We start from the raw sequence: 27991 nt of genomic DNA on the forward strand, positions 1-27991 counted from the left end.
TTATAAAAATTAAAATTTTATTACCTGTGTAGGAACTGTCTTAAAGGACTCTGAAGGGTGAAAGCTTTTATTTCACATTCTCAATATGTGAAAAACACACGTTCCATAACAAAGAAGTTCAACACCAATTGATATCTTAAACAAAAATTTTCAAACAATAACACTGCCAGTGTGCTACTGGCATAACATCACGTCTCGCATGCCATTTCACTTAAAAGTGTTTTCTTAATAGTGAATGACATGCATCAAATATCAATAATCACAAACACCTCATGCTGGCCCTCATTCTCATGAACTTGCATGTTGGAGTACGTGATGGCTTTCACTTCTGATCCTTGTGGATGTTTACTTATGTCAAATGTTTCTCCATATCCTCTTGCCTTTATTTTGAAGTTCTTGCGATCGAATTCCAGTATTTTAACTTTCTGCAAAAAAAAAAAAAAACTTTTTAAGTAAACAGAATTAGGACTACAGCTCAGATCACGTTCTCTGGTTTTGATTATGTCAAAGTAATTCTAAGTGTTTCCTGGCATCGGCACGTTCTGTGTTCCTACTGTGCCGTAATTGAACATGCAACTGCAAATTCTTTTGTTTGTGTCATGCGATACATCTGTTCCTGGCGGAGTTCCTGGAAGGGAAAAAGGGGAAGAATTGTGTCTTTTCTTTATTAGCTTGCTTGCTACATTTGCAGCAGGTTAAGACGAAAATGGCAGGCATCCCTGTGTTTGTAGAGGGTGCACGCAAACACTGAAACATAGGATGTTTTCCCCCCTCCTTACTAGTCACTCCATCAGCTGACGAAACAATTAAACAAGGTCAAGTTGTATCTCTCCACAAGGGAATGATTTTGCAATAACACTTCCATTTACTGGGCAGGAGTAACATTGAGAATGATCATGTATTGCAGGGAACGGTTGGATCGAATGGCTAGATAATGGCAGTGGCGCAACCACAGGGGGGCATTCCCCCCCCCAACCTAGGTCGGAAATGTTGTTCTAGGGGGGGGGCAAACATTGATGACAAAGTGTACCTGCAGGGGGCAATGACTGTCCAGAACTTCAAATTTTATGCAAACAAGAATACTTTTCATTCAATTTTCTTAGTCTTATCAAGTTCAGGACCATAGCTAGTGGACGGTGTGAGACGGCCCTGGGCGCCGATGTTACCACTACACCATCGGGGAGGCACACAAGTTGGAAAAAAGAGAATGCATTGGCGTTCCGTGAAATTATTTGCACCCTATTAAATTAATATTGATTTCAGCCTGCAAAAAAATTGGATCCAGAAATTTTCTTGCTCACTTCGCTCGCAATTTATTTTTCTTCACTGTAATGCATTGTAAATCACCAGAGAGAAATAAGACTTGTCTTATTTCATTTTGTTTTAAATGCATGAACAATTCTTTTGAGGAAAGGGAGCGTGCACATTTGAGAGATAATTTATGTCATTTTTCCTGTTGGTTTATTGTGACATGGATGAATTGGTTGTGTAATGTATTTAAATAATATATGCTGTATATAATATTTATTAAAGAAACTTTGAATACAACTTAGTGTTCACGTCACTCCACGTTGCATATATGCCAAACACATATTGTGCATGAAAATTTATTTGGAATGTATTTATCAAACATTACTAATAGTAATAATAATGTTGGTCCTGGGTTCGAATCCTGGCTTGGACATGGATGTTTGCGAGTATCCATTCATCATTTTCATCATGCCATCACTCATCCCCATCTTCCCAAATTAGGCAAAAGTGGCACAAGAAGCTAAGTAAAGTAAAGCAAATCAATAATAATAATGTTATTTTTATTAACATTATTATTATTATTGGTACATTTATCCTGGTACATGGCCTTGCCCCCAGACAAAAATTTGTGGTTGTGCCTCTGGATCATGGCATCCCACAGATAATTATAAATTTTAAATTGCCTTTTCAGTAGTTGCGTTATTAACATGTTACTGAAATTACATGAGGAAATTTAACTGTATTTTGTTACTTTTATCAATTTAGAACTGGAGATAGCCAGAATGAAACATGCACTACATACAGGGTTCCCACGCAAACTCCAAATCCATTTTCCCTGAGTTTTCCAGAATCCTCATATTTTTTCCAGAGTATTGAATGAACAGTAAATGACTACCATAATTTTAAAATGGTCTCCTCTATTTCCCCTCATAGCCATACCATCCTCACCTTCTTTATTACTGTTGTTTTCTGATGCAAATAACAAAACTAGTTTAATAATAAAATAAAATTACACTTCTTTGCATGTAATTAAGAACAAAGATGACCAGTTTTCTAGAACTTTAAACAACTCTGAAACATAGAACATTGAAATATTTTCACACTTTTCATACATGTTTATAAATGGATACAATATCAATTAATCTGTAATGCATACAGTAATAGTTAAGACAAAAAAAATATTGGAATTTTTAAAACATATAAAAATATTATTAGTACCGATTTAAAAAGGAATTATAAGTTACTGAGACTGAAATATAAAGTAAAAAAGTAAAGTGTTCCCCTGTGCATATAACCACACCATGAAGGCGTATAGGGGGTGTGGGGGTAACGCCCCACACTTTCTTGATCCGGTCGTGAGTGGGGGTGATGTGATCAGCATCACGCCCCTGACCGTCTTTACCCCCCAGGGTTTCCCCCAGGTACCCATGTTATTCGACACTGGGTGGGCGCCGGGGCCGCTTCCAACATTAGAAAAGTTCCCGGATTTGAACCGGCCGGGGATCTAACCCGGGACCTTGAGCATGGTAGTCAGACGTGTTACCGACTGAATAAAACAAGAAATGTACTTAATGTCTGATACAGCAAATTAAGAAACTTTACTTCTCAGAAGCTTCAAGTTTTTTTAATTGTTCTGAAATAGCCTTTGCTTCTTCTTGCATCTTTTGTTGTTTGGCTTGTAAAGCACGGATCTCACTTGCTTTACGTGTAATTTATTTCCTTTTGTCGTCTTTGTGATCACATTTCTTTCTCATCTTCTGCAATGCTTCTTCGTATCTAATACGTGCACCTGTAACACTCTGGATCATATATTTGCTTACTTCTACATTTGACATTCCTCCTACCACTTTCACTGCATCATAAACTTGCCGAATAGCCACAACAGACTCTTCTTTCAAGTTTTCTATTAAAACTTGCTTATTTACAGTAAACCCACTTTCCACATATGCATTGCCATGTGATAAAATCAAAACCAACTTAACAGTGCTCCAACACAAGCCTAATCTAAGATGAAGAAGTGAGGAATGCTAGTACGTAATGGTAAGTTAGTGACAGTTGCAAGTGCAAGTTTGATGGGGGGTTAAGTATACACCATTTGATTGGCCTTCACCTCATGATATTCAATTTCTGGCATATCTGTTGAGAAAACTATCTCACTACATGATATTAATGTAGATCTGTTGGTCCTACAAGTAATTCCATTTTACCATATGTGAGCTTTTGAGTCATGTAAAAATTCACATCATGTCATGACTATAACAATAGTTGAACATGATCAAAAACTTAAAATATGAACAAGTATTTATGAACAGTACATAATTCATATATGGCACTACTAAGTAAATATTTAAAATGCTGTTCTAAATGCAGCAAATACACAATCAACAATATTGTACACAAAAGATGGCAGAAAATAAATATTTCCCTAAACAGGACACTCCATTTTTTTACTATTTTGTAAAAAAAGAAGGAAGAAAAAAATTAAAACTACTCCCTAATAAGGGAAATCAGATGAACACTGGTTAACTTTGGACATCAGGTTATCTTTATTATGCGTTTTCCACATCTTGAAATATATTTTACGTCATGTAAAAGATCGAAATCGGCTAATTAAATTTTAAAAAGTGCAAAATTTATGAGGGTATACACTTGGTCACCAGCCCTGGAATCACATTTAAAACAAGAAACAGACAAATAAATAGATATGAGTTCCTTGCTGAAAGAGAAATGCTACAACAGCCTGGATTATCCACAGACAGGAGCATATTATAATCCCTCAGTTTTGTTTCATTGGGAACCATTAATCAAATACAAGATTTTCCCTGAGATTTGTATTTTTTTCAAATTCCCTGAGATTTCCAGGTTTTCCAGGTGTGTGGGAACCCTGTACATAAAAAAAAAAGGTGTGGGAACCCTGTACATAAAAAAAAAAGAAGAAACAAATAATACTCGTGCAAACAGGCAAATATTCTCATTGTATGGCAAGAAATAATGTGGTACTTTTGTAGGCAAAGTAATGGTAACATGTTACTTTTGGAAGCAAGGTAACAGTAACAGATACATACAAATTACCCTACTGCTTATTTGCCATGAAAAACAAAAGAGCATGAGATGTTCTGAAACATCACTAAAGAAATGGATACAGTGGTTGTTAAATATAATTGAAGTGTTTTTGTTACTCTGAAGACTGTAATTTGCAACTACAGGTATGAAATATGTACAATGGATTATACTAACAGATATACAGTTTTTCACCGCACAATTGTCGCAGATTTTATGCCAAATTTTTTGGTACAAGAAGTGGGGTTCAACCATTATGTGGGGCTTTTTTTTTTTAAAAAAAAAAAAGAGAACTGTGCTGGCATTATCAGTAATAAAAAATCATTTAATCATCCAAAAAATCAGTAATTAAAAATCATTTATTAAATTGTCTTTGGTGCCAGATTAGGATGCATGGAATACTCGTGAACATACATTAAAATTGAATATAGTCCAAATTGATGGGCATCGTTTCTTTGAGACAGTTTAGGGAACTTTTTTTCTGGTCAGAAAAAAAGTTAACACATTAATTGGCATTGATTTGTGCATTATAGTCGAAATATTACACTTGAGAAAAGTTACGAAGTACGGACTTACAAAAGTTAATCTCCTCTCTCCGAAGATTCTGTGCCCCTATCATTGGTTTAGTTATCTGACACTATGAAAGGTTATAAACCAATATTTGGGCTGAGAAAACTGGATGTGACGATTATGTGGTGAAATATGGTATATTTAAGTAACACACATTTTATTTTACTTACCCTGGCAATGAAGAAAGGATCGGCCGAAAACACAAACAAGAACTCATCCAAAAAATGGAAGAGAAGAGCAAGCATATCATGCCCTTCTGCTTCAATGTCTTGGGTTTCTTCAATTGAGACTGTCTCTATTTCGGTCATGTACCCAAACATAGCCATGGCACACTGTTCGAATGCCTCCTCCAGGTTATCACCCCATGCATGAAGTCTGTAATTGAAATATACACATACAGCACATCATATTGATTCACAAAATATATGAGCGATTTTACGATACCGGACAACTTAAAAAAACGAAATATACATTCCTGATATTACTACGACCCCAAATTTTAACTATGTTCGCCTAACCTGACCTAACCTAACCGTTAATGGTTTGTGGGGCTATGCGTGAATGGTTTGATGACAGGTCTTCTTTTTCTGTATTTTAAAAGCTGCTTGTGGCAAAGACTGTGTTCATAACTGTAACTTAAATAAAAAGGAATTTTTCACATAATGCTGTCAACACGTATTCTGTTTACAGTCTTTGTAGCTGAATTTTGTTATTCTTTTTAATGAGTTCGCTAAATTTTATTAGCCACTATGTTTAATTAGAGCCTAATGATAATGACATTATTACAGCTAACAACAATTGCACTCTTATGCTGATTTACATCTCTTCTTCCATTGCCCGTTACGGAGCAAAAAGAGACACACTTTTTTAACAGATTACACAGAGCGAAGATACCAATCCATACCCCCCCCCCCCTATTATTGACTCCTCCTCTTACAATTGGGATATTATATAGTTTGCCCGACAGAGAGGTATTCAATTTTGAAATTTGTTAGTATATGCAAGTTTGTGATCAGTGTTACAGTACAGTGAAGTGAAGTGTAATATTGAACACCACGACAACTACTATGACTTTGATTCTATAATACTTCCCCAGTGTTCTACACCCCTTAGATCCTTGATCAAGACTGCCACATACCCAGGCGGTGAGGGTCATGAAGAAGAAGTATTTGGCTGTCAAGCAGGGTATCCAGTTTCAACTGGTTTGCTCTCCATATTATTTCTGCATCATTTTTCCTTCTTTGTGTCATGCGACTCAAAAGGGCTACCAACTGCTGAGAGTTATTAGCACAGCAACTACTGGGATACATCTCCACAATTAATATTTTTCTATGAATTAAGCCCCTATGATCATATTACTTCACTACAAGCTTATGAACACATTCCACTACCACTGTATAATGTATTAAAATCACAAACATATGATAGTTAAGATCCCATGCTTTGCACCATGCCATGGAAGCATGAACTTAGGGCCCCAAACTTTCTTCATCACGGCTCAAGGTGGGGATGATGTGATCATCATCACTCTACCCCCAGTTTCCTCCAGGTGCTCACTTTTATACAACACTGGGTGGGTGCCGGAGCAGCTTGAACAGGTGGAAAAAATTCCGGTTCTCTCCCATGGGGTAGAACCCACGTCTCTCACATGGTAGTCAGATGTCCTAATGACTGAGCTATAGAGCGACCACGAGGAAAAAAACCTTGGATGAAAAGTCCCCACGCAGCTTTCCCTTCCTCTGTTCAGCTCGGGCCATACGGAAGCATGATCCACTCTCCCCACCCCCTTCTCGCAGGAGTACGGTGCACAGGAGTCGCGGGTCTGCACAGGTTGTTTTGCTTGTGTTTCCACTATACCGTGGCTAATCAAGATCCATATGCCAGATGATTTTTGCAAGAAAAGCATTTGCTAGACAAAAAAACAGTGTAATATTATTTGAGGGTTCAACAGCACGTCAATTTTAGATTTTGAAAGATGTGGAAATAATTAATTTGAAACATACTTGCCCCGAAATAGCAGATTGAGAAGTTATTACACTCGTAAACTGCAAACTGTGGAAGCCTTTTCACCCTTGTAATAAGAACATCCTACATATGTACTGGAGTACAAATTAAGTTTGGTAATAATACTAAGGGGACCAAACTCAACTGGCCAAAAGCATCCAGAAATCAGAAGTTGAGTCAATATACTGTTCTGAGTTGCAGTAATCTGTGCTTCTGAGAGTCTCTTTTGTGTTAATGATGTGTATATATGCACACAAAAAAGGTGGAAAGTGCTAAGGGAAACAAACCTATCATGTACCATAAAACCTATTGTAGTTGAGCATCAAGTTCTTTGCTACAAAAACATAAATAATTATGTAAAACTGAAAGATAATAACAATTTTAAAAAGTACTTACTGGACATCAGCAGTATGATCCAAATCTGTAACAGTAAGAAAAATCATATTACATATACAGTTGTGACCCACAAAGGGGAGTGCAAGAAAATAAGATATAATTAGTCATAAATATTCCACCTCTTAACTGCGCACACTACCTGTTACACTAGTACTTGATTGTAAACTCTTTAAGGAGATCTCATCGCATCATGACATGATGATTCTTCAAAATGCTCTCACAGAACTTGTTAAGTGGTGTCGTCAGTGGAATTTAGAACTAAACCCTCAGAAATGCTCTTTCCTTACTTATTCCCTAAAAAAGAACAAAGTGGTGTCTACTTATACTATTGAAAACAAACCAATCCAAAACGTTTCCACCCAAAAGGACCTAGGTATTATCATGGATGAAAAACTCACTTTTAATTATCATATTATTGCTACCACTAAAAAAGCCATGTGCCTTCTCGGTCTTCTATACAGATTTAGCGAAATTCAAAACCCATCATCTCTTGCTTTATTCTTTAAATCTTTCATCTCGCCCATCCTTGAATACTGTTCCCCAATTTGGGCAATGGCCTCAAAAACCAATCTCACCAGAATAGATTCTGTTCTCAGTTTCTTTCTTGCAATTGTTCGCCATAGAATACCTTCCTTTCGACATGTATCCAAATCAGACACCATGGCTGCTCTGAATATTCACACTCCATCCTTTCGTCGTGATCTAGCTGACATGAAATTTTTATACAAAATAATAAATGGCAAAATCAGAACAGATCTCCTAATCAGTGAATTCTCACTTAGGGTACCCCAAAAGCTAACGCGCAACCTGCAACTCTTCCACAACCCAACCACTAGGCTATCCCTTCTACAACGCTCCTTGTTTTACAGGCTCCCAGAAATCTACAACAAACTTCCCCTGAATGTAGATATATTCCTTCCAGAACGTAACTTTTGTATATTACTGACGAAGAACATGTAAATCTATCCCATCTTGTTATTGTTTTTTATCTTTCGTTATTATTTGTTTCTACTTTATGTTGTTTCAGTGTAAAATGGCCAAATAAGACTGTATCTGAAACTCTGAGTAAATAAATAAATAAATAAATAAATAAATAAATTATGTAAAATTATATTTAACAGCAATTACATCATGACTTTATTTGATAACACTTACAAAGTTGGGAAAAAAATACCACCACCATCTACTGAAACACTGTCCAAGAAAGAAATGGTACTTTTTAAACATAATTCTAAATTAGCATGCAATGTTAATTGGATATTATCCATTGTCTAGTGCTTTAAAGTATACTTATTCTAACACTAAATTTCGAGAGAGCACCTCTTCTCTAGTCTTCAAGTGAATATTTGATTTCCAGATCTATCTACTGGGTCATTCCACGTCAGATCGACCAGGGCCTCCAGGTCATGTTTATTTGATTTCGATGAAATTTGGCATGAAGGTTCAATCATGTCTGGAAGGCTTGTATTCCAAATATTAGGTTCCTCCAAGAAATAGTTCTAGAGTTATAGCCTGTGGAAGAAGGTGGTGCGCAACAGAAAATGTGATCCAAATATGAGAAATGAGCCTCAGAGCTAACTTCAGGACTCAATAACTTTGGAACTATTGATCACAGCCTAGTGATATTTAAACACCAAACAATCCTCTCACCAAGGAACAAGTGTATTGCATCAAAATACCCTCAGCTTGTTTACATTAGCAAATAAAATACCCCAAAATATGCCTTAAAAAGCCTTATGTGGCAAAATGTGCATATCTTGTGTGCCTGCTGTTACAACTGTAATCCAACCAGGAGGGTGGCATTAACATTTCTAGTAACCGTGATGTCAGCTCAGTATGCATACATTATGTCGTCTCCATATATATCACCAATCCATATTATATGTGGTTGAATATGCAAGAAAATGAAAAATCACAGGAAAATGGTGGATTTTTAAATGGTGCAGCACAAAAGGGACAAGAGATATCCAAGCCAAGTTGCATACACTACATAATTAGACATTCCTCTAATGTGTGTCAAAATTTCAACTTGTTATTGCAAGGCTCTAGTGCACAGTAAAGGTAGACCCTTAAACGGCCAGGGCATTTTCAGCTGGAAGTTTAAAAGAAGAAGATGAAAGTTAATAATCTTATTTTTTTTCTTTACAAAATTTCAATTTCGTCGGCCTACCACGTAGGCAACGCCAGGAAGTGAGGGTTCAAAACAGTTCCTGCGTATTGCCTAATATGTATTTCATTCTCGTAGCAAGAATTCTGCAATTACTGATTACGCTTTCGTAGAAAAATATTTTCTAATATAAAAGCCAGCCATGCTTTTTAATGGGAAATTCAAAATTCCAAAAATTGTTATCACTGAAACTATGAATCCTAGAGTTAAAACTTATATCTAGTTTTCTTTCGTACACACTAGACAATACGCCTTTGGTCGAATAAACTTAATTTTCATTTATCAAGTAGAAGAAGATGCAAGTTAAATAAAACTATATTTTTACGAAATTTAAATTTCATCAGGCCCCCACGTAGACAACGCCGGAATGTTATGGTTTAAAATGGAACCTGCATATTGCCGGATATATGTTTCATTCTCGTGGCAAGAATTGCGGACTTGCTTCCCATACTTTCGGAGGAAAAATATAATTCTTAATTTAAAAGCAGTAATTTTTTTCGGGGCAAATTGCACCCACTCCCCATTCCCCCAAATATATTCAGAATCAAATTGAACTTTACTAAATACTAATAGGATGCTTAAGGCTCTTTGTGTAGCACTCAAGACATGTATCTCTTAAAATTGCCTGAATCGCAGTATGCTCCAAAAGTCGAAAAAAACAAATGTGACGTATTTCATGTCTCAGCGTTTATTGTTTAAAAACATGTATTGGAACAGATGACCACTTTTCTGTATCAACCACAAAATTGGGCTTTAAAAAAAATCACTAGAAAGGAAGTAGACGATTATTTAGAGTTCTTTGGACATACATTAACAGGGTGAATTGACTATTATAGGACATTTCAGAAAAGGAATGGATAATTAAATATTCGAGTAGCACAGGTAAATAGGTGTGATGGGACCTACCTTCCAAGACAGAACTACAACATAGCCGCCATATTGAACTCTGCTATCTTATGTATCTTGGGTTTTATTTCTGCTTTCAATTGGAAAGGGTTACATATATCTCATATGACTCACATATGATATATATCAAATCGGGCCATTTTTTTCACCACGTAATTTCATTTCTGCAATTACATTTGTTATGCTTTATGTGGTGTGGTATGAAAATTATTAGCTAAAAAATTTGAAACTACAACATCCAAGTGACCAAATGATGTGCTATTATTTTGTGTTACCCATATGCACCAAAACATCTGGAGAAATGAATTATGTTGTAGGCCTTTAGGATTTCTTGCTGCAGAAGGTAGTCCTTGCGGCAGCCATATTCACCCTAAATGCACAGAGCTAGATGGAAATGCTGCAGGAGACATCTTCTCTTCAATTCTTAGTGAAGATGGCAGTTTCCCCTGTTATTTCCAATATAATGAAGTTCCATCATGTATGGAGGAAATTTCGTCAATGTGTTGATATGAATTACCTGGTTATTAGATTGGTTGGCATTGTCCACAGGAATGGACACAAAGGGCACCCGACCTAACCCCTGCTTTCTATCTGTGGAACATCTGATATCTGAAAATCCGGGACAAAGATCACTTGCAGGAACGCACCCTGGACACCTGTATAACACCATTAAGCCGTGTTTCCATGATTATGAAAAAATATAATATGCTGATCAAGGCAGTAATTTACTTTATTAAAAACATAAACTAAACGTAACGTTTAGTTAATGCCTTGGTCAGCATATTTATAATTTTTGGAGATCTGTAATATGATATTTCCAGATATTCTTGTGCAGGTGCATAACAAGTGCATAATGCTCTGTGCGCAGCCACAAAAGGAGTAGCATACTGACCACATCACATAACATGTGGTCCTTTGGAGGAATACTGCTGACATTTGCATCTGGCGGCTGGGAAACAGAAGCAATTAGCGATGAGTTGAATCCTATTCGACTGGCATCGAACATATTCATGCCACTAGACACCGAATGCTCCTAGCAGGATGAATAAAATAATAACGTTTAAACACACCACATATGTGTGTGTAAATTAAGAATTATATTTTTCCTCCGAAAGTATCGGAAGCAAGTCTGCAATTCTTGCCACAAGAATGAAACATATATCCGGCAATATGCAGGTTCCATTTTAAACCATAACATTCCGGCGTTGCCTACGTGGGGGCCTGACGAAATTTAAATTTCGTAAAAATATAGTTTTATTTAAGTTGAGTCTTCTTCTTCTACTTGATAAATGAAAATTAAGTTTATTCGATCATAGGTGTATTGTCTAGTGTGTACGAAAGAAAATGATATATAAGTTTTAACTCTAGGATTCATAGTTTCAGTGATAACAATTTTTGGAATTTTGAATTTCCCATTAAAAAGCATGACTGGCTTTTATATTAGAAAATATTTTTCTACGAAAGCGTAATCAGTAAGTGCAAAATTCTTGCTACGAGAATGAAATACATATTAGGCAATATGCAGGAACTGTTTTGAACCCTCATTTCCTGGCGTTGCCTATGTGGGAGGCCGATGAAATTGAAATTTTGTAAAGAAAAAAATAAGATTATTAACTTTCATCTTCTTCTTCTTCTATTTGGTTAGTGCAAATTGAATCTTTTCAACAATATACGATAGGCGTGTAGCTGAGACTGTACTGAAAGAAACAAAATTCGTAGTTACTGAGATATAAAATGTCATTTAAAACCTTGCACAATTTTAAACTTCCAGCTCAAAATGCCCTGGGCATTTAAGGGTCTACCTTTACTGTGCACTAGGGCCTTGCAATAACAAGTTGAAATTTTGACACACATTAGAGGAAGGTCTAATTATGTAGTGTATGCAACTTGGCTTGGATATTTCTTGTCCCTTTTGTGCTACACCATTTCAAAAATCCACCATTTTCCTGTGATTTTTCAATTTCTTGCACATTCAACCACATATTTGAGTCAGCCTTCAACGAGTTCGGACGTGCATGAATAGCTCTCTCTTTCCGCTTGAGTCGCCCGCTGTGAACCGCATGTAAGAGGGTCCGTCTACCCAACTCGAGCTTGCACGGAGGAGGGGATACTGCAGCACAAGTACTTACTCTGTCGTATTTTTTTTAATTGTTAAGAGCAGTATTGCCCGAAAAATGGGAATCAGCAAAGCTGAGTGGCAACGGATTGAAAACTCCATCTCGACAGCCATAGCGAAGGAACTCAACCAACAGTTCGGAGACCTGGACAGACGCATCGCCCTGGCATTTGCAAGTGATGCGGTGTTGAAAGAAATTAAACCAGCGCTGACCACTGCAATTAAATCTGCCGTGGAGGATGCCATTCAAGAAGTAAAAAACGATCTCGAGAGGAAAATCTCTGAGCTAGACAAGCAAGTGAAGCAAGTGCGAAAGGATCTGAATTCCCTGGAACAATATGACCGTCGCCTGAACCTTGTTTTTCATGGCATCAATGAAAGTGAGGGTGAAAAGTGTGAAGTGATTGCTTCAAAAATCATCAATGAGCAGGTGAAAGTGAAAGTGCCACAAAATGTGTTTCATCGTGTTCACCGACTGGGAGCACCGCGACGTGATGGCAAACCCCGGCCGATCATTGCGCGCTTTGTCACCTACGCCCAGAGAGACTTGGTCTACAAGAACAAGAAGAACCTCAAGGCTACAGGGACAGGTATTTTCATAACTGAAAACCTAACAAAAACAAATTTGGACCTTTTTCACAAGGTAAGGCTTAGTAAAATATTCGAACGAGTATGGACAACCGATGGGAATGTACTTGCCCTACACAACGGAAACGTGGTTAGGATTAGTGACCCGGAGGACATCGCAAAGTTCAGCAGAAAGTAACGCTGTTCCGCCACACTCCCCTCCTAACGGTGGTTGCGTTTATTTTTGGAACTGCTTCCCCCATCAATGACGTACGGGCAACGGTGACCAGTCAAAAGTAGAGGGTAGGGGAATGCAGGAGAACATTCCGCGCCGAACCATACAAAGCTTGCAATACTCTCTGCATTCCTCAATGGTGGCGAAAGGAGGGCATGAACCTGTCGCATAATAGACTGTTATATAAATGTAAACAACCCTCAGCTTGTATTCTAACTCACGCCAGAATATATCGGCAAGCTCAAAAATCTATATTTCTCCCATTTTTAGTTAATCAACAAATATTTTCATTTTTTTTATTTTTCTTTTTTTGTGTCAGTATTCACATTTTTATATTAATTTTTACTTTTTTATTCTTAAATTTTTCATTTATTTTTTACATTTTTAAAAATTTGATTGTAGTAATAAGTCACTATGATAACTAGCACCTGTTTTTTTATGCGTATGCACATTTTCATTGTTATTCCAATATGCAATTCACACTTGGGACAGAATATATACTTCATGACCAACAGTGGAGGAAACGATAAATATAAATGACCCTACCAATGTAGTCAATGGTGCAGAAACGCCACTCCCAATCAGAATTCACTCCAGTTACTTTGATGAGTCGCCCATTAATATCCGCCACAGCAATTACAATATAAAGGAACAGCTCGAAGCTGAAATAAATAGATCTGAAAATGGCTTTAAATTATGTCATCTAAATATTCAAGGTTTACTTAACTCCATAGATGAATTTAAAGAAATGATATCGAACTTAAACTTTGACCTGATAGCCATTACAGAAAGCTGGTTAAAACCGAATATTAGTAATAATATAGTAGACATCGAAAATTACACAATAGTTCGACAAGATAGATTAAACAAATCTAGAGGTGGTGTGTGCTTATACATTTCTAAATCGCTTAAATGGAAACTTTTAGACGGGTTCGTTAATAATGATATCGGCGTAGAGTACCTTGTAATCGAATTAACTATCGATAGGAAAAAAATTGGACTTATGGTAGCATATAAACCCCCAAATGTCAGCTATACTCACATCAGTCACGTAGCAGATATCCTCCAACACCTATACTTAAATTACGATTACTTCATTGCGTTAGGCGACTGGAATATCAACATGTTAAGAAAAAACGAAAGCAGTACTAGACTCCTTCAGAGTATAATCAAGGAAGTTCACGGGAAACAATTAATTACCAAGCCAACCAGAGTGACAGCGACGTCAAAGTCATTAATTGATTTAATCGTTTGTTCACAAGATTTAATTGTAAAGCAAATTGGGCAGAGCGAGTTACCTGGAATCACAGATCACCATATAACATACTCCATATTTGACCTGTACACACCAAAGCAACCTAAAAAAATTATCAAAATTAGAAATTTCAAAACCATGGACTTGGACAAGTTTCGTAAAGACGCGGAAAATGTGGAATGGTGCAAAATCGAAAGAAACGAGGACGTAGATGCAGCGGTGGAGGCCTTGAATGATAACATTATCAGATTAATAGATAAGCACGCCCCCCAGCGAAAAATTCGTGTAACCAAACCTCCCGCCCCCTGGATTTCAAATCAAGTAAGGGAATTCTGGAAGTTGCGCGACTTCTTTCATCTGAGATATGTAAATACAGGAGACCCAGACGCTCTCCTATCGTACAAATACTTCAGAAACAGAGCCAAAAAAGCAGTCAGAAACGCAAAATTTAAGCACTATAACGAAACGGTAAATATGAATGTAAAAAATGCTAAAAATTTATGGTCTAACCTCAGAAGCCAGGGACTTTTACCAAATAAAAAGAGTAATGCGCTCTCCCCAGATACATTTCGGCCGAATGCGGTAAACGAGTTCTTTGTTAAGCCGAGTGCACCCTCAGATAACAATGCAGCGGTGATTGATGAAACCAACACGTATCTTGAGCAACCCAACAATGACACGTTCTTTTTTACCCCAGTAAGTAGCGAACAAGTACGTAAAATTTTTAACAAAATGAAATCGAAAGCGTGCGGTTATGATGGCATAAACCTAACTATTTTACAGTATTGCATCCCCTTTTGTTTAGAAGCTCTTACGCACATTATTAATCTTTCCCTTTCCAAAGGTTGGTTCCCTCAAGAGTGGAAAAAATGCGAAGTAACACCTATACCTAAAAAATCCAACCCCACAGAAATAAAAGATCTACGACCTATTAGCATTCTATCCACAATGTCCAAAATACTTGAAAAAGTAATTTATGAACAAATACTTTCGCATATTCAAGGTTTCCTACCACACTTTCAATCTGGTTTCAGAAAAATGCATAGTACTTGCACTGCGCTGGTAGATATCGTAGACAATGTAAGTAAAGGAATAGATGAAAATGAAGTTACACTTTTAGTCTTGTTGGACTATTCAAGAGCGTTCGACTCGATCAATCATGAATTGTTATTGGCCAAACTGTATCACTATGGCGTTACCGGAAACGCGTTAAATTGGTTTCGATCATATCTCGGCAACAGGAAACAACGTGTGAAATATCGGGAACCGGAAGTCACATACTCTAAATGGTTAGTTGTTCAACAAGGCGTCCCTCAAGGAAGTATATTGGGTCCACTACTATACATGATTTACGTAGCTGATTTCGACCGCGCTGTCCAATATTGCCACTACCATCAGTATGCTGACGATTCGCAAATCTATATTCAGTGTAATACAGAAAACTATGATAATGCGATGACCAAACTTCAATTCGACCTTGATGCTATAACAAATTGGTCACGGAGGAACTCCCTTCAATTAAATCCAACAAAATCTTGCTTCATGACCATAGGAACTCATGGTACACTTAAGAAACTTCACAAAAACGCACCTTCTCCTCCAACTCTTGGCAGTATACCGCTATGCGAAGTGGATACAAGCAAAAACTTGGGGATTGTGTTCGATAGACACTTAAATTGGGAGCCACAAGTCGAATTTATTGTGAAAAACTGTATGGGGAAACTTAAATCTTTGTATCATTTAAAACATGCTCTGGACGCTAATGTTAAAGATCGTCTTATGCAATCACTCGTCCTATCCACGTTAGACTATTGCGCTCCAGTGTACAGTAATATATCCCAGGGCTTAAACTATAAACTTCAAAAAATTCAGAATTGTTGTATACGTTTCATATTTAACCTAAACAGAAAGGAACATGTATCCCCCTATTTAAAGAAACTTTCTTGGCTAAACATTAGCAATAGAAGAAAATACTTAACACTCACCTTGATGCACAAAATACTTAAGAGTGGCTCCCCAAAATACTTATCCGATAAGATCTGTTCTCGTAGAACATCAGCCGAACATAATATCCGCAACAAGCACAATCTAAAAATCCCCAAACATAAAACCGCCACATATAACAAGTCCATCATTGTTACAGGGATCAGGGAATGGAACAAACTGCCTGCACCATTGACTAACATTATTTGCCATCAAAGTTTTAAGAAAAATCTGAAGAACTTACTATTGTCCCAACAACTTAATTAACCTTCATATGTTAACAATTGCACCTGCACTTATGCATACCTAACCTACCCCCCCCCCCCCGGCATACACATTGAACTACCGAAGACTTATTACTTATCTTTACTCAACAGTATATATACTAATCTATTCAATGTATTATTTTATCATTGTATAATCTTTATATTTTCTTTATTGTATTATCATGATCATTATGTGTTTTTTTTCTTTCTTTTTGTTTTTATTCATTTATTGTATCTTTGACAAGGGTTGGTTGTAAGAACGGCCCATGAGGCCGAAACACGCCTGCTTAAATAAAGACCATTCTATTCTATTCTATTCTATTCTATATAATATGGATTGGGTGATATATATGGAGACGACATAATGTGTGCATACTGAGCTGACATCAGCGTTATTAGAAAAGTTAATGCCACCCTCCTGGTTGGATTACAGTTGCAACAGCAGGCACACAAAATATGCATTTTTTGCCACACAAGGATTTTTAAGGCTGCAACTGCGAACGCGAGGCTTACTTTACACTTAGGGGAGGAGTTACAGTTATGCACCATGTGTGCATTTATTTTAATATCGTCGGAATTAGCAATGCTACTAAAAAGAATCTGGGCGAATGCAAGAGTATGAATTTCTCCCCATGTTGCAAGTGGAAGAGGTTTTTCTTTGTCTATTATTATGCTAGACCTGATACTTGAAAAACATGACGAGTGAGAATTTTCAGAATCCTATCTATTCCATACAGAGGAAAAAAAATTCAACAACTTCAACTTCAAGTTGCAGTTAATCAAATGGAAGTTTCGACTTTCCGCCGGTCAAAAGCTTTAATCAAATTGCCCTCTTTCCGTTGATATCTCTTTCTATGTCATCAGAAGTTTGATATTCCCAAGAGAACAAATCAAACAATACTCCAATAAGTGCAATGCATTTCTCCTTCTGTCCTACTGCCATCCTGGCAGTGTTGCCAAACCTGATGTGCATAAAAGAGCTAAATTTCACATTAAATTGAGTAAAAACTGACTTTCAAGAAGCTAGATTTACGAAGGCTGGATTAAGTACCTCCAAGGGTAATTTTAGGTGTCAAGAGATGTGGGCACTGCTATTACCATAAACTTTAAAGTAATGGCAATTTATTCTAAGTTTTCAGCGGCATACCCATCTCATATAACCACCAATGGTCACATGAAATAAAAAATAAAGGATTCCCGGATAACAATATTACGTAATCTCCAGGGTGCTATAAAAAGTAGCTGGGAAGGTAAAAGGAGGGGGGGGGTGGATGCAGCCAATATAACAATATCACATCACATGCAAAATGTATACTCATGGCAAAAGTTGGTCTATGTGGCAGGAGCCAGTAATGGCATCATTGTGGGGAATGGGGGCAGGCGTCCCAGTTCACAACCAAATGAGTGCACAAAAGAGCCAGATCTGGGCCCAAAAGAGCTAAGTTGGCAACACTGACTCAGAGGGAAGAGCCTGGCGGAAACTGTTCCACATGCTCTTAAATGCTACAAAAAAATAAACTACAACTAGCTTTATTTGCTTATGGAATGTTATTCCTTCAGGTTGCCCGTCAATTCCCTTAGTGCAAACACATATTGAGCAGGTCACAATTGCTTCCTAAATCTTATTCAAAAGTACACGCTTCCTTGCGGCATCTTCAAATGTTTGGGCTGACTTCGCCGGTGCTATCACGTGACCCAGATTCACATACAACACTCAGGGCTTACTCCTCCCCTTTCTGCCTCCATGGTTTCAGCACACAGGGTGGACACTCTAGGACCATGATAAAATTAAAGTATAATTCCCGGTTTTCAAGGCGAACTTTCCAAAATTTCAAGGCTACAAGCAGATGTTTTCTCTATTTCAATCTTATGCATTAGCGCCTCCATACACCATACATACACAGGTATATTAACAACAAAGAGGGTCTGTGAGATTCCAATGTATCCAAACATTCCAATTTAATTCAATTAAAAAGTATATATACATATATAATATTTAATTTAAGGTGCGGAGATTACATTTGCCATTTCACATACTCAGACTCAAAATACATCTACAAAAACGAGACACAAAAGTTTAGGGATATATTAATCTACAAAAAATTGCTAATTGTATGAGAATCTCAAACTCAAATTTACCTAATCAACTTCAAGATATAATATCTTGCCAAAATCTTCTGTCTGTCAGATAAATTGTTCTACAAAGAACTCTAACAAACTAAACGGATTGAGAGAATCTGTTTTATTTTCAACACAGCTTTATTTTCCTCCCTCGATAAAAATAAACGCTGAACTGTGAAAAACTTGCCTCAGGAATTTATAAATATGTATAGCTTCAATGAGATTTGGATTAATAAAAATTGCAATTTTTCATGTCCAAGGAGAAAAATTCACACAGAATTCAAGCATAATTCCCGGAGCCAATAATCCACGTATAATTCAAGGAATTCCTGGTGAGTAGTCACCCTGGCACAGGTTTTAACCACCATTGCTTCCCGGATGTGCTAATGGCTGATATTCAGGAAACAACTTCCCCTACAATTCATTGCACAAAATCATGCCCAGGGATATTTGTTCCAGGATTGAATTGTGATCAGCACTACACCCCTGGCTGCCTTTAACCCCCCCCCCCCCCGACTTTCCTCCAGGTTCCCACTTTATGTCATGCTGGGTGGGCACTCTGGAGCCATTTGAGCAGGTGCAAAAACTGCCAGCTCTCGCCATTGAACTATATATAACTGGAACACTCGCTGCAATGTTGATTGACCGACAAAAAGTGAAGTCACGTTTGTGATTAGTTCCTCCAGGGAAGTTTGGAAGAAAACATGGTAATCCCATAAGCTAACGCATATTTACTCTTTTTGCTTTTGTATAGGGTAAAAAGAAACAATTTAACCATATTTATGCCTTCAGTGCTATATATGAATATCTTATTAAGTGTTTCTTCGCTATTAATAGATGGCATTGTTTCGAACAATTTATGCAGTCTTAAGGGGGTTGAACATGGTACGGTCGTGTTCGGCATTTGGTTGTACAAATTGTGTAGATAATTGTCTTGGTGTCTACTTTTTTCGGTAAGTATCATTCTTAAGATATGTGTATACTATGCCCATATGTAATGATATTTATTTATTTACTCAGAGTTTCAGATACAGTCTTATTTGGCCATTTTACACTGAAACAACATAAAGTAGTAACACAAAATAACAAATTATAAAAAACAATAACAAGATGGGATAGATTTACATGTTCTTGGTCAGTAATATACAAAAATTACGTTTTGGAAGAAAAATATCTACATTCAGGGGAAGTATGTTGTAGATTTCTGGGAGCCTGTAAAACAAGGAGCGTTGTAGAAGGGATAGCCTAGTGGTTGGGTTGTGGAAGAGTTGCAGGTTGCGCGTTTGCTTTTGTGGTACTCTAAGTGTGAATTCACTGATTAGGAGATCTGTTCTGATTTTGCCATTTATTATCTTGTATAAAAAATTCATGTCAGCTAGATCACGACGAAAGGATGGTGTGAATATTCAGAGCAGCCATGGTGTCTGATTTGGATACATGTCGAAAGGAAGGTATTCTATGTCGAACAATTGCAAGAAAGAAACTGAGAACAGAATCTATTCTGGCGAGATTGGTTTTTGAGGCCATTGCCCAAATTGGGGAACAGTATTCAAGGATGGGCGAAATGAAAGATTTAAAGAATAAAGCAAGAGAAGATGGGTTTTGAATTTCGCTAAATCTGTATAGAAGACAGAGAAGGTGCATGGCTTTTTTAGTGGTAGCTATAATATGATAATTAAAAGTGAGTCTTTCATCCATGATAATACCTAGTTCCTTTTGGGTGGAAACGTTTTGGATTGGATTGTTGTCAATAGAATAAGTAGACAGCACTTTGTTCTCTTTCAGGGAATAAGTAAGGAAAGAGCATTTCTGAGGGTTTAGTTCTAAATTCCACGTAACAAGTTCTGTGAGAGCATTTTGAAGAATCATCATGTCATGATGCGATGAGACCTCCTTAAAGAGTTTACAGTCATCCGCAAACAAAAGTATATTGATAGGGAGGGAGGACAGTTTTTCAGGGAGGTCATCCATGTACTGAAGGAATAGGAGCGGCCCTAAGACACTCCCCTGGGGAACTCCAGACAAAACGGGAAGAAAGTTAGAAGATGTACCTGAAAGAACAACACGTTGTTCACGCTCATGGAGGTAGTCCTGGAGTAGAGAGAAATGTGCCATGGATGTTAAATCTGGATGATAATTTATGAAGAAGAAATTTATGATTAATTTTGTCAAAGGCTTTCGAAATGTCCAAATATATAGTGTCCAGTTGGGAGTTATTATCAATAGCTCTGGCAGCATGCGGCATACAGAATTTCAACAAAGTTCTCAACGGCTTCATTTACTTCCTCTTCCATCAACAAAAACCAAGGGTAGGCGTTGAGCGCATGCTGGATGACATTCCATGGAGCTTTCCGCCATAGGTGGTGGGGGGGGGGGGGGGGGAGGGTTGGTTCTGCTTGACGGATTCCTTGTCTTTCTTCATGGTAGGCAGGTGCGTTGTGACGCCGAGTGAGTCATGGTCGGAGGTTAGAAGACTTTTTCCTGTAGTTACCTGCATATTAGGCAGGCTAGCCAGTACATAGTCAAGGTTGCTGTACCACGTATTTTATGCAAGTTGAACTGGTTTAACCCTATTCCGTGTATGAACGTATCAATAAACCACTGATCAATTTGGCAGTTTATAGTTCCCGTATTTGGGCTTTCCCAATTGAAGAACAGGTTCAAATCATCAAATAACATAATATCACCACTTTCCATTGCTGCTAATACAGAATCCCTGCAGGCTTCAAGCATGGAAATAGGAGAGTTCTTATGTGGGCGATAATACAATCCAATTAGCAGTTTTTTGTTTTTTAGAAAATTGAGTTCTATCCAAATAATTTCACAGTCTTTGATTTGGTCTCTTCGTATTTTACAATTACATTTAACATTAACGCAGATCATCACTCCTCCACCACGACGACTTGCACGATCATTTCTAAATACATTGAAATGCTTTAAAAATGGAAATTCACTATCCATCACCGTGTCGTTTAGCCAAGTTTCGGTGAAAACTAAGAAGTCATATTTCAGTAGCTCGCTTAAGTGAATGTCACAGTCAGAAAGTTTGTTTTTAATACTTTGCACGTTCTAGTAATATACGGAAAAAACAGCATCATTTCCTTGGGAGGGTCCCGGGTTGACATGGATGTCACCGCACAAGAGCACGAGGCACAAGAGCTGAAAGTAACCAAGAGTGGATCGGTTACCTCGCGGTCGTTGGTCCTCGGACGTCCATAGTCACATCATGGCTGCGGTCAGGCCAGAAGAAGTTCCAGCGGCCGGAAAAAGAAACTTCCTATTTTCCACGTCTCCAATAATGAGCCATTATTGACCATAGTTACTTCAGAGTTCTGATTCACACGTATGTGGTATTGAAAAACACAAATGCAGCACAACACCAAGAAAATAAAACCACAATTTGCAGATCAAAGAAACACGCTTCCAGTACTATCCGCCATCTTGTCTCGTGTTAAAGCGAAAGCTTTCAAATATGTTTACAGCCAGGTGTATCATACACTGTCGCAAGTGATTAAACTTTGTAATAACAAATTAATCTTTCATAACTTATAAATATATGTTAGGACCTAACAACATTACTTTAATCAATGATGGTATTGTTATTGCATGCTATCAAAAATTATAATTATATTACGAAGCAATTGTGCTTGTGGTAAAAGGAATAATTAACGTTTCCAAAATATATGCATATATATATGAGCCAAGTTCCTTTTGTTTTATTGCAATTTCATCATGCTACGAATACAATTTTTACATGGTTCGATTTCGATGTACGTTTTTTAACACATACTGCGGAGTTTTAGCGATTGCTTAAGGTTTTGTTCAATATATGCTATCGTGGTTAGGTTAAGCAGGTTAGGTTTGGTTCCCTTAGCATTAAAATAAAGTCCCTAAATGCATTCTACTAAGGTTCCCATTTACTTCTACATTCATTCCCACGCTTCTACAGTATGTACTGTCGCTGTCTTGTGCATGACAAGTGCGTAAGGTAATTTTCAAGTTGTTTTTCTTCAACATAAATAACTTTTTTTAAAGTCCAAACAGTGCTCCATTACCTTAAGGAAGGTTCGAATTTCGTCTGACAATGAAAAATTCTAGGATAAGTCTTTGTGCTAGAAAAAATCATAAAACAATTGGAACTGTTACCTGTAGAGGTAACTGTGCGATCACGCACAAACAAATTTCTTCATTTTTACAGGAGAAACTGCGGTAAATATGCAATATCGCCCGAATGCATTTCTTCAAATTTACAGGAGGAACTACTTACTGAAAGCAGTATCTGTAGCATTGTCGAAGTTTTTCGAGGTATTTTCTTTCGCGGAAACTGAAAACTTCAGCATAGAATGCTACAGAACAAGAAATAATAACTTTTAATGTAAGGAACTTGAATTTTCTGTAAAGCGACAACATTATGCCGTTGTTCCCATTATGCACCTGCAGATGGCGCGAGCGTCGAAAGTAACGCGGTCTCGCCAGTGTTTTCAAATGCCTTTTTTTCTTCTTTAACTATGCTTACCTAACTAACCGGAAATGGTGCGTGGGGCTATTTTGAATGTTTTTTTGGGCTATCCGTGAATGGCTTTTGGGGCTATCGTGAATGGTTTTTGCGGCTATCATGAATGTTTTTTTTTTGGTACTAGTTTACTATCCTTCGGACACATTTATTTATTTTTACAGAAGAAACTACTTACCGTAATAAGTTCCTGTAGCATTGTCGAACATCGGGAAGGTGTTTTGTGTGATGTGGGAATGTTTCATAGCTGAAATTCATGTTGTTTGTTGAAAATTAATTCTCCGACGGAGAATAGCTAGCCCCACGAACCATTGGCGCGTGGATAGGTTAGGAAACATAGTTAAAATTTGGTGTCATGTAAGTATCAGGATCTAGAAATTGGAAATAATTGCGAACCATTGGCACTAGCCCCACGAACCATTGACGCTAGCCCCACGAACCATTGGCACGTGGTTAGGTTAGGCAAACATAGTTAAAATTTGGTGTCGTGGTAGTATCAGGAATATATATATTTGGTTGTGAAACAAAAAAAATCCCGAAAATCGACGGTTTCCAGTCCGAAAACTAACGCATTATTTTCGCTTATTTTGCAATTTCTAGATGTTCTACACCTTCAGGAATGTTCCGCGAAGCAGATACGTAAGTACAAATGTCAAAAATTGACGAAACGAAAAAATTAGAGGTGTCCGAAGGATTGTAAATTTTTACCTTTTTTTTTGGGGGGGGGGGGGGGCTCTCCATCAATGGTTTGTGATGACATAATGAACACGAAAGTAGGTATTTTTCGGTTAAGAAGGTTGAAACACTGCACTCCAAATTGACAAAACACAAGCACAACGCGCGATGATCCATGACTAGTGCATGCCATATTGTCTCTTACCCGAGCGGAACAAGGAAGACAAAAAATGACTCGTAATATGAAAAGTTGACACTATTTTATGGATAAAGGCATAACTTCACATTAAAGAATCTTCCGCAATGCAGACTAGGTAAGTATCAATGCTAAAATTAACAAAATAAATGAGTGAGAGGTGTTCGGGCGATATCGCATAATTACCGAAACTACTTACGGGATTGAGTTTCTATAATTGTTTAAATGTCGTGGATGTATTTTTTCCCATTGTGTAATATATTTGACCGGAAATTCATGTATCTTTCAAGAAGAAGTGGTAACATTATCGTATGGGTAAAACGGATTCCTTCAAATTTACAGGAGAAAGTACTTACGGAAATCATTTTCTTGAGCGTCTTGGAAGTTCCTGAATGTAGATTTGATCCATTTTAATGTGAATGCGTTTTGTTTTCTGCGAAAATCTCTGTCCGACACGCTGTTTCTGCTCCCGCCATTTGCTTTTTGCATGAGAGTGCAATGTTCCGTGTGTTAAGACGATGCAACCCCGTAGCCAGTGTTTCAGCCTCGCCGTGTTTTCACTAGAACCACCTGTCGAGTTCGGAACAAGCCATTTTCCCCCGAATGGGTGTCACTTATCGCACAACATTGTAGCAACATTGTGTTCGGACGTCACAGGAGAGAGCTGTTTTTACAATTTTTCTTTGTATTTATGCTAATGGAACCTAACCTAACAGGTCTAACCTAATCACGTAGGCATTCCTCGTCTGATGTCAATATTCAAGGTTGCAAGATGGTTGTGCGTAAAGGAAGAGCATTAACAAATTTGGAAAGAAAGATGGTTCCGACCCGAATGGGTGTCACTTATCGCACAACACTCTAGCAACATTGTGTTCTGACGTCACAGGAGAGACCTTTTTCATGTTAGGCAATACAAAGGTAACGCGTCTCTTAGCGAAAATATTATTTTTTCTTTGTATTTATGCTAATGGAACCTAACCTAACAGGCCTAACCTAACCACGTAGGCATTCCTCGTCTGACGTCAATATTCAAGGTTGCAAGAGTGTTGTGCGTAAAGGAAGAGCATTAACGAATTGTGAAAGAAAGATGGTTCCGAATTGCTGTGTATGGACAATGAACGTGGTAAATCGCAAGGTTATTTTACAAGTTCTACACGTAAATGCGACGTATTAGCATAATTTCAAATAGGGGCACGAAAGTAGATATTTTCCGGTGAACGAGGTTGCACCACTGCATAAATCGACAAAACACTCTCAGAACGCCCCCTAAACCAGTATGCTATCACGGCCATAATGTGTTACAGATTCGAAACAACAAGTAACAGTAAGTAGTCGTAAATAGAGAAAATAAACATTATCTTAGTTAGAAATGCATTATTTCGCCTTAAGAAATGTTCCGCAACACGTTAGCAATGTAAAGAAGTCCGAAATATATGATTCGTAGGTGTTTCACCCATACGATAATAGTACCGAAGAAGTATCTTTCTTACGCTCTCCTGTAACCAGATGTCACGTACGTTTCATGACGTAACCCCGATGAAGTGATTCCAACCACGCGGTTTTAGCAAAGATTTTTTTAATATTATTTTTTGAAAGCTGTATCGCATTGTGTTACGAACAAAATTTTAACTATGCTTGCCTAACCTTGCCAGAAATGGTTCGTGGGGCTATCCGCAAATGGTTTTTAGGGCTATTCGTCAATGGTTTTTTGGTGTTCGAACCCACGAAAAATCCGAAATTAGTAACACCAAACTAGGTATTTTTCGATTAAGAAGGTTGGAAATGCTGCATACCCACTGATGATTCACCACGCTACTCAAGATGTGGCCGCCATCTTGTGGTACGCAAAGGAAGAAAGCAAGAACAATAATTACTGTTAATGTGATAAATTGGAGTTATTTTCTCCACAACAGCAAAATCTCACCTTCAAGAACTTTTCGCAATGCATAAACGGTAAGTACGAATGTTAAAAATGATGAAAGAAACGAGTGAAAAGTGTCCGTGCACTTTTGAATCTATTTCATACATTAACAGTTTCATGCATCGGAGACACATTTAAATCCGATATTTTATCTTTCTCGTGGTTTGTACTTACCAATTATGTATTGCGGAACATAGTGGAAGGTGCCAATATGCTTTTTGCACGAAAACAAACACTTTTTCTGCTAAAATAAACCATTTTCCTTAATGCTACGGAAAGCACGTCACGGTGCGATATCGCTTGCTTTGCGAATTGTAACGCTTCTTTTGTTTTGGAATATCAATGTTTCCAACTCTATTGTGCATGAAAGTTGTAAAAAAGCCCCAAAAACCATCCACGGGTAGCCCCACAAACCATTGACGTTAGCCCCAAAAACCATGCACGGGTAGCCCCACAAACCATTGACGTTAGCCCCAAAAACCATCCACGGGTAGCCCCACAAACCATTGACGTTAGCCCCAAAAACCATCCACGGGTAGCCCCACAAACCATTGACGTTAGCCCCAAAAACCATCCACGGGTAGCTCCACGAACCATTCACACGAGGTTAGGTTAGGCCTGTTAGGTTAGGTTCCATTAGCACCCATTTCACCCCTAAATTCATCGAAAAACCATTTTCCTTTCTCGACAAAAAACCGCGCGTTTCTCGAAGAAAAAAAAACTCGCGTTTCTCGACAAAAATCGCGCGTTTGGAAACCCTGATTCCACTAGCGATCGCGTGACTTCCGACGCTAGAGCCATCTGCAGGTACATCTTGGAAACAACGGCATAATGTTGTCGATTTTCACAAAATGCGCAATATTATTACATGAAAAGTGATTATTTATTGTTCTGCTGCATTGTAGGATGAAGTTTTAGGAAGAATATATATCGACGGAGGTTATAAACCTTGGAGAAACTCATTTCCGTAAGTAGTTTCTTGTGTAAAATTGAAGAAATGTGTCTCCGATGCATGAAACTGTTACCATTTCATACTCTTTAATTATTCTTTTCATTCATTTGCACAGTTATCGTTAGTTTGATGCTGTCAGCTGGAAGTCACAAAACGCTGCTCAATGTTGTCATACAAAATGTTATAGAGCATGTTTTGATCAAGCAGAATAAAATATTTAAATTTATTTCATAATTTTTTAAGAAAGCCCATGACAGAATGATTTAGACTCGATACCTTGAAGGACAGTGAAATGTTATATTTTATCTGCATTTGCGGCTTGAATTTGTCCAACAAGTGGACTTACATCCATATTATAAAAAAAATAATGTTTAGAAATTTACTTACACTCGTATTTTATGGAAGGTATACTTAGTTCATCCTCTGTAAATACATCCATTATTGTGAGATCAAGCGTCTTTGCAGGATATTAAAGTTTTCCTGAACACGAACTTCTTGAATTGTTATTCATGCGGCCAGCCATGTTTCCACGGATGGTGTAATAATAGTAAAAATGATAAAGTTTAAAGCGCTATCCTGGTATTCCTTACGGATAATTTTGAACTGTGTCCGAATGGTACAGGGTCAACGAAGTTAAGCCCGCATCACACGGAACTGGATTTCCAGTAGGTATGCCCTAGTTGGCGGTGGACTTGCTATCAATTTGCTAGTTTTCGCCTCACACGATACTTATCGGCGTACTTGTCGATATACTTTTGTTCCCATACGAAGTTGTAATGGCGGCCGCGTGAGAAGTAAACAATGTATAACTTCACATTTTTAAAAGCCGATAACTAT

The 27991-nt window shown here is 37.6% G+C and overlaps 1 protein-coding gene across 1 annotated transcript; it reads right to left on the reverse strand.

Annotated features, from left to right (window-relative positions):
• On the reverse strand, window positions 1-27699 carry Archease (protein archease). The gene is made up of 4 exons (XM_083130397.1): window positions 27542-27699; window positions 7282-7306; window positions 5052-5256; window positions 1-425 (listed from the first exon to the last, which is right to left on the reverse strand). The coding sequence occupies exons 1-4, from the start codon at window positions 27591-27593 to the stop codon at window positions 246-248; spliced, it is 462 nt and encodes a 153-aa protein (XP_082986523.1). The 5' UTR covers window positions 27594-27699; the 3' UTR covers window positions 1-245.
• Window positions 27700-27991: the final 292 nt, after the last annotated feature.

The sequence above is a fragment of the Lepisma saccharinum genome, chromosome 10 (assembly GCF_977018435.1).
Source record: "Lepisma saccharinum chromosome 10, izLepSacc3.1, whole genome shotgun sequence".
In the NCBI taxonomy this organism is placed as follows: Eukaryota; Metazoa; Arthropoda; class Insecta; order Zygentoma; family Lepismatidae; genus Lepisma; species Lepisma saccharinum.

Excerpts from the sequence above, each read along its gene's own strand:
- Archease (XM_083130397.1), bottom strand. The coding sequence starts at position 27,593 with ATGGATGTATTTACAGAGGATGAACTAAGTATACCTTCCATAAAATAC. Across the intron at positions 5,257-7,281 it reads GATCATACTGCTGATGTCCA|ACTTCATGCATGGGGTGATA; the intron begins GTAAGTACTTTT and ends TTTCAATTACAG. Across the intron at positions 426-5,051 it reads ATCCTTTCTTCATTGCCAGG|AAAGTTAAAATACTGGAATT; the intron begins GTAAGTAAAATA and ends TTTTTTTTGCAG.